The sequence below is a fragment of the Haematobia irritans genome, chromosome 2, assembly GCF_050003625.1.
Source record: "Haematobia irritans isolate KBUSLIRL chromosome 2, ASM5000362v1, whole genome shotgun sequence".
NCBI lineage: Eukaryota > Metazoa > Arthropoda > Insecta > Diptera > Muscidae > Haematobia > Haematobia irritans.
In genome coordinates, this window is record NC_134398.1 from 51,707,692 (window position 1) to 51,715,818 (window position 8,127).

Genomic DNA, 8,127 nt, shown 5'->3' on the forward strand with positions numbered 1-8,127 from the left:
TTTTGACAAAATTTTCTATAGAAAAAAAAATTTGACAAAATTTTCTATAGAAATATAATTTTGACAAAATTTTTTATAGAAATAAAATTTTGACAAAATTTTTTATAGAAATAAAATTTTGACAAAATTTTCAATAGAAATAAAATTTTGACAAAATTTTCTATAGAAATAAAATTTTGACAAAATTTTCTATAGAAATAAAATTTTGACAAAATTTTCTATAGAAATAAAATTTTGACAAAATTTTCATAGAAATAAAATTTTGACAAAATTTTCTATAGAAATAAAATTTTGACAAAAGTTTCTATAGAAATAAAATTTTGACAAAATTTTGTTTAGTCTTTTCCACAGAACATCAAAGCAGGCTACACTTAAAAGTCTAGTCGAACCCAAAATCGAGAACTTTGCCAGGCTAGTACCCACCTTAGTATAAAAACTTCCCAAAAAATCGTAGATTTGAGAAATTGTTAATAAAAAAGCGTAAATATAAAACATAAAACTTGGACTGTTATTGAATTTCGCTCTCTTGTTTCCAGACCAAAAATAGAATATTATTAGCCTTCACTATATGAATGAAAAAGTAGTCAAATAGAAATAAAATAAAAAATAATGCAAACGAAATAATAGCTTTAAAATGTTCAACAAACCAATAATAAAGTATAAAATATAGATTATATGTTATTATATAGTTAGTTATGCAATATTTTAACAATAATATAGACATGAAACACATATTTCAATGATTAGTTACAAAATTGTTTTAATTCCTTTTTTGAGGTAAGTTTAATGAATGGCGCTAATAAATATGCAACAAAGGGTGGGCTTGTCACATAGTAATGCTCTGGGGGAATTTTACGACAACAAGAACAATCTGAATGGTGATGACCAATGCCGGTCATCATGGGTTATCTAAAAATATACCTCTCAACTCTGACCCCGGCAATGGTGTAAAGTCTCTTGTACCGTTTTAACTATTTTTTATTTGTTTGTTGTTGTTTGATAGTTGACCTTTAAACTGTTAATTATATTTGTATAGTTCGGCTTGAGGTCATATGAATAAAAACAGAAACCTGCAAAGAGGCCGGTTTTGTCATTAGAAGGTTAAGTTTTATAGTTTAGCCTGTCTTGGAAATTTTATTTTTCATTAAATATCCCAAAAATAAAAGTCAAGTTCTCATTAGCACATATACTAGGTAATTTATTTAATAACTACGATTTTATAAAAATAGCAAGTTTTCACAAGTGTCTACGACTTACGTATACAGTTATTACATATAATTATACATAGCGCATAAATATTTCCATAACAAATGGATCATATGAAAATAATTTCCATATTTAGCAGCTATTTCAAATAATATCAACAAGAATAGGTTTAAAGATTTGCAAGTAAAAGTAATGGGGACAGCAATAAATTCGGATATTAATTCTTAACGCAAGATTCTACTATAAAGCCAAATCAATTATTGTTTTACTATTTTTTTTTTTTTTTTGGTTTGGTTAACTTTTAATCTGAATCCGAAGAAATATTGGTGCAATTTGTCTTTTCTGAACGTTTATTGCTCATATATTGTCCATTTTGTAAATAAGGTCCACGATATATAACAGAGTTTTTGTCTGTTTCGTAAATTTTAACTTCATACAATAGTTCTGGACGCTTTAAAGCTTGACGTACATTATCCCATATAAATACTGACAGGTTTTCTGTAGTACTAGGCTAAAATAAAATTCATTAATAATAGTAATATTGTTGTAAATGTTTTTTTTTTTGTTTGTATTTACTGTGTTTGTAAAGTAGTCAACATCTTTATCCAAATTTTTATGGTCCAGTTGCTTAAAAATAACTCCATCCATGGCAATTTTTAAATCCGTTATATTCATAACCATGCCAGTGCGTACATCAATTGGGCCGCGAACGGTAACTTCAACTGTAGTAGGGATATTTTAGAGAATGATAAAATATTATATAGCATGAATGTGATGTCTTTGAGTTAATGAAAAAAACAAACAAAAAACAAAACAAGCAAAGATCGCATAGACGTTTCGATTTTATATTCTCCACCATTCGTTTCGTAACTAGTCAAAAATTCCGACAATATTTCCGACATTCTGCGTGGATGTGTCTGAATTCGGATCCGCATTTTGCATAAAGACAGATTACAACTTGCGCATCTGAAGATCTTATCTGGGCCTTTACGTCCATGTTCGGGTATCCACTATAATACCATTTTTGCTATTCCCGCCAAATCTACGAACGCTCCACGGATTTTTTCGAACTTATCACCAATCAGCTGGGTTGCACAAATCACCAAAAAATTAACGAGGGTGAAAATCAAAATAAGTACAATTAAAAAGAGTTTTTAATTTAACACAATTTTTTAAATTGTGTGTACCCAACTCTCATCCAAATTGCTTGAGACTTGAAATATGGTGTTAGTTTAGCAGCAAAGAATTATAAATTGGGCTGATCGATTAGTAAAATTGGTGTTCGTATTAAGTTCATTGGGGGAGCATTTTCTAATGTCTTCAAGACCATTGCTTTTTTCCATCGGTTATTCTCACACATGTTTTATTTTTATCTGATATTCTTCTGTGGCCAAACGCCCATATTAGATGAATATCGTTGAGAGATTTGCGGCAATATATAGCATTTTTCGAGTTGAGGATATAATCCATATAGAAGCCACAATTTGTTTGCGATCTCCTAGTTTTTTTTTTTACATTACTGGTCTACATACTACATAACTTCTGGATACATTGGCAGGCATCGCAGCCCTCAATATATAAATCTGTATTTATAAAATAAATTAAGGCACAAAATATAATTTCCACAAAAATGTGAATTTTTGTAGGCGAGAAATTATTTTCACACCCTTACACCATCATGCGTCAAGTGATCTAGGTTCAGAATTAAACTTCTGTAATATCGGTTTGTACTTATTTAAATGTTTGATGGTTTGTTTATAATTTTTTGTGGCTTAACATTTTTATTTTCATAAAATATTTTGGTGTTTACTCACCCGTATAATTATGTCCATGGCCATTAGGGTTATTACATTTGCCAAATATCTCTAAGTTTTCAGCATCACTTAAATGTTTACTGTGGGTGATAAAATTATAATTAAATTAGCTTCAAAAATATTTGTTATTTTTGTCTAACATAAATCGAAAAACCGAAGTTCACGTTTGGCAATCGTCAACTTCGACTAATGGATTTATGATGCTTCTATAAATTGAATCAGAATAGCTTTTTTATGTATGACAAAATCGACAAATCGGCTTTTGGTGTCGACCAAATTAGACTAATCGACATTTAACACATATAAATTAGCAGTATCAAATAAATAAATATTGTTGATAATAAGTGCAATTATGGCACAGACATGAAGTTCTCGTCGAAAACAAACAAAAGCCGTATGCAAGAACGACATTTGATTGTGAAAACAAGAAAAAAGTCAAATTTCATTTAATACCCACTCCTTTCCTATCCTTTCACATCTTTACTATGAGATTAGGGATTTCCTTCTTATAGTAGGTAACGAATGTAGTTCAAACGCAAGGACCTTTATGGACAATTTTCTCACTGGGAGACTACCACATGCAACATGTTAGCTGATAAGTCCCCGGTCTAACAAAGAAAAACAATTTTTTTTTTGTCAAAATTCGTTTTTATTATTCAACATAGTTCCCTTCAAGAGCGATACAACGATTATAACGACCTTCTAATTTTTTGATACCATTTTGGTAGCACTCCTTCGGTTTTGCCTCAAAATAGACCTCAGTTACGGCGATCACCTCTTCATTGCAGCCAAATTTTTTCCCTGCGAGCATCCTTTTGAGGTCTGAGAACAAGAAAAAGTCGCTGGAGGCCAGATCTGGAGAATACGGTGGGTGGGGAAGCAATTCGAAGCCCAATTCATGAATTTTTGTCATCGTTCTCAATGACTTGTGGCACGGGCGTTGCCTTGGCGACCTTCAAACGCTCCAATAACGCCATATAATAGTCACTGTTGATGGGTTTTCCCTTCTCAAGATAATCGATAAAAATTATTCCATGCGCATCCCAAAAAACAGAGGCCATTACTTTGCCAGCGGACTTTTGAGTCTTTCCACCCTTCGGAGACGGTACACCGGTCGCTGTCAACCCAGCCGACCGAAAAACTCGGGTTGTTTTTGGTCAAATGTGAGCTCGCGCGGCACCCATTTTGCACAGAGCTTCCGCATATCCAAATATTGATGAATGATATGACCAACACATTCCTTTGATATCTTTAAGGCCTCTGCTATCTCGATCAACTTCATTTTACGGTCATTCAAAATCATTTTGTGGATTTTTTTGATGTTTTCGTCGGTAACCACCTCTTTCGGGCAACCACTGCGTTCACCGTCCTCCGTGCTCATTTCACCACGCTTGAATTTTGCATACCAATCAATTATTGTTGATTTCCCTGGGGCAGAGTCCGGAAACTCATTATCAAGCCAAGTTTTTGCTTCCACCGTAATTTTTGCCTTCAGAAAACAGTATTTTATCAAAACACGAAATTCCTTTTTTTCCATTTTTTCACAATAACAAAAGTTGCTTCACAAAAGACGCTCTATCTCACAAACTAATTGACTTACAGACGTCAAATTTTGACACGAATCATTTGAAGGTTGGTACTATATAAAAATAATATGCATTTAATACTAACGACGCCATCTATGTGTCAGACCGGGGACTTATCAGCCAACCTGTTAATATTTTGTGGCATTTTAAGTAATTTCAACTTTTAGTAGAATACAGCATCACTTGTTTTTGCGTGACATTTGGGCTGTAAGACTTCCATTATTACTATTATTATTATTTGATAATCCATAATAATCCAGACTAATTTGGGTATCATGATATTATTATACTATTGAAATAGAATATATGTATTAAAAACATTCTTTTGAAACCTCTCATCTATAGATACTTCTATACTATTGAAGAAATTTTTTGTTTTTGTGTGCAATTAACATCTAAATTATTATTAATTATTATAATTGTTGCGCACATTATACTTGTAGAGAACTGATGTACTTTAATCAGTTGTTTCTTCGATCAAGGTAAAATTAAGACTTGTGTTCTAATATCATCCTCCTATTTTTAACCATGTTTGTATAGTTTATGAACCTAGTCGTATTTCCCTCCAATCTTCTGTTGAATATTTTTCTATGTTCGTTCTTAATATAGAGAGCATCATAGAACAAAGTTAATACGCGGGACATCATCAACTCAGCAGCCGCTCGCTTATTTCCAGCTGGTCGAATTGCCAAAGTGAGGCCCAACTTCCCAGCCGAAGCGGCGGAACTCGCAGACGAGCGTGATGAACTTCGTCATGCTAACCCTGCTGATCCTAGAATCAGGGAACTGAATCTAGAGATTAGTAGAGAGACTAGATAGTCGACGAGTAGAGAGATTAGATAGTCGACGAGCACAAGCGGAACACTGGGTTAGAGCACCTGAAGCAATGTATATCCTAGGCACAGGAATAGGTAAATAGTGGTCAACAGTGAGAACCCCCTACTAGGGATAATGGTATTTCAGTCACCTTTGGCGACGAAGAGGTGCGCCACATTATTCAACCGACTGTTTGTCGAGCACCCCGAGAGCGATAGAGCGAAAAGAAGAGCCATTCGTCGCATCCGTGGTCTCCGAGCCGATGACACACCACAATTTACAATCAGCCCAGGCCGTGTCACAGGACGGTCCTCGTGGGGCTTGAACTATCGAAGGCATTCGATACGGTCAACCATGCCAGACTTTTCGAGGACATTGAGAACACGTCCCTGCCGGCTGGAACCAAGCGTTGTGTTACAATTTATCTGTGCGGACGCCAGTCGTATGTAGAATTTAGGGATAGGAAATCAAGACCACGTAGAGTGAAACATCTTCTATCTTCTATTCCACACCCTCCAGACGGCATCGAGATTGTATCATACACAGACGATTGTACAATATTTGCATGTTTATGACATCTGCGATCGTTTAAACGTCTACATCGCTAATCTTACCAGTTATTTCACTGGATGGCAGAAGTGCGCAGGCAGTTGAATATTAGTGTCGATGGTGAAATAATTCCGACCACAAATTATCCCAAGATTCTTGAGGTCACATTCGACAGCCTTTTCCGGTCGTCTGCCCATGCCACTGCAATCTGTAATAAGCTCAGTGGTAGGAACAAGGTCCTCAAGTCACTTGCCCGCAGTACTTGGGGTGCGGACAAAGAAACCTTCTTACCTACCTATAAGGCCGGTCAGTGGTAAACTATGCAGCTCCAGTGTGGACACCGCAGACTAGTGATGCGCAGTGGAAGTGACTGGATGTCTCCGCAGCACACCCCTGGATCACCTTTATGTGGAGACAAAGATCATCCCTGTGCGAAGGCAGAATTACATGTTGTCAAAGCAGTATCTCCTGGATTGTTTTCGCAGTAATCATCCGAACTACCATCTCATGGATACACAACCACCACCCAGGAACGTAAAGGTTGATATACATCATTTAGAGCGCGAGATCCAGCGCTACAAAAGAGAGCCTCTAGATCAAGCAGCGTACCACGCAGGTTTGAACAGGATTCATGAGGATACTGTAGCTGAAGCGGTGAGAAGCTATAAGGTTAATCCTGCTCTCGGAGTCCGACCACCGCCCATAGCACCGGAGGAAAGAGACCTCCCACGGCAGACTAGGGTAGTTTTAGCCCAATTAAAATCAGGCAAGTGCTGACGCCTCAATTTCTACTTGTCAGTGATTGATAGCAGCGTAACTGACGTATGTCCAATTTGCAACCAAGGGCCACACGACACGCGTCATCTTTTCTCTTGCCCAGCTAAACCAACCCGACTTACCACCATATCACTCTGGACACACCCCACCTTAGTCGCAGAGTTCCGCGATCTGGCCACAAGCTGAAGTACCAAAGCGTATAACATAAAATGGATGAAATCACAATAAACTGTTACAACAACAACAATACGCGTTCTACTCTGTACCAGCTTTCCCTATGTGTTGGAAATCTATATTCTCAATCAAACTCACTGAAATTGGTCACCTATTTCAACTCAAGTGAATGCATTAAATACACATACAGAAACATGATTGAAAAAAAGTGAATTGTGGAGAGTTAAATACCAGGAAATCAATTTACAAACTCCCTTTACCGCGGACAATAATAATAATACCTTACCTGTGTAAGCGATGACAGGCACTGAAGGTCTCTTTGCGCGTTAGATAGGCAACAGGTTGTTGAGACATTATAGATGAAGGTATAGATTTGCAGTAATGATCGACGAATATATAGTATATATGAGCAATTAAACAAAACGACTGATGGTTTGAGGTTTTAGCTTGTCATTCCCGGCTCCGGCTTCAAAGGAGAATTCTAAATCATATAAATGCAACACAATTTATGTATTCAAAATATTTTAAAATGGATTTGTATATATACTTACAGATACTAGATACTTTCCAAGATTTATGTTTAAACGCAGCTTGCTTCCTTACTTACTGAGAGATTTCTATCGAATGCTGCGATGTTTGTTTTCAATTGTTGCTTTTAATTTTTTTTGTTGACGTTTCATTTATACGGCCAGCGTTGCCAGTATTTTTGTGGCTATTGTCCCCAAATTATGGTGTTTTCGTCCCCAAAAATCCCCAATTTAAACTTCAATTCCTCACAAAAATCCCCAATACACTTTTGACAAGTTTTTTTTTGAAAAAAAAGCAAAAGGCTCTGCTGTAGAAAATCAGTAATACTTGAAAAATTAAAATTTTGTCAAATCCAGCAAGTTGCGATAAGATCAAGATTTCGAACCACAACACCAAGAAACTGATGATCGTCTTCCAAATGCTGGAGATATGAAAATGGGAGTTCGGTCACCTTGTATTTATGAACGAAAATTTACTTCTAAATATTCAAGTGGTAAATTTGGATGGTAACACGTTGCCAAAGTTGGTAGAATTCCAGAAATGGTAGATTTTTTATTGCTTGGTAGATTGGTTGAATTTTTGATGTTGTGGTAGATTTTCATAAATTTTCTATAGAAATAAATTTCTGACAAAATTTTCTATATAGAAATAAAATTTTGACATTTTCTGTATAGAAA

General features: G+C 35.5%; 1 protein-coding gene across 1 annotated transcript; it reads right to left on the reverse strand.

The window, feature by feature from the left end:
• Nucleotides 1-1,171: 1,171 nt before the first annotated feature.
• On the reverse strand, nucleotides 1,172-7,631 carry pr (6-pyruvoyl tetrahydrobiopterin synthase purple). Its single transcript, XM_075294077.1, has 5 exons — nucleotides 7,474-7,631; nucleotides 7,209-7,403; nucleotides 3,021-3,100; nucleotides 1,783-1,928; nucleotides 1,172-1,717 (listed from the first exon to the last, which is right to left on the reverse strand). Exons 2-5 carry the CDS (start codon nucleotides 7,274-7,276, stop codon nucleotides 1,508-1,510), a joined length of 504 nt encoding a protein of 167 aa, XP_075150192.1. The 5' UTR covers nucleotides 7,277-7,403; nucleotides 7,474-7,631; the 3' UTR covers nucleotides 1,172-1,507.
• Nucleotides 7,632-8,127: the final 496 nt, after the last annotated feature.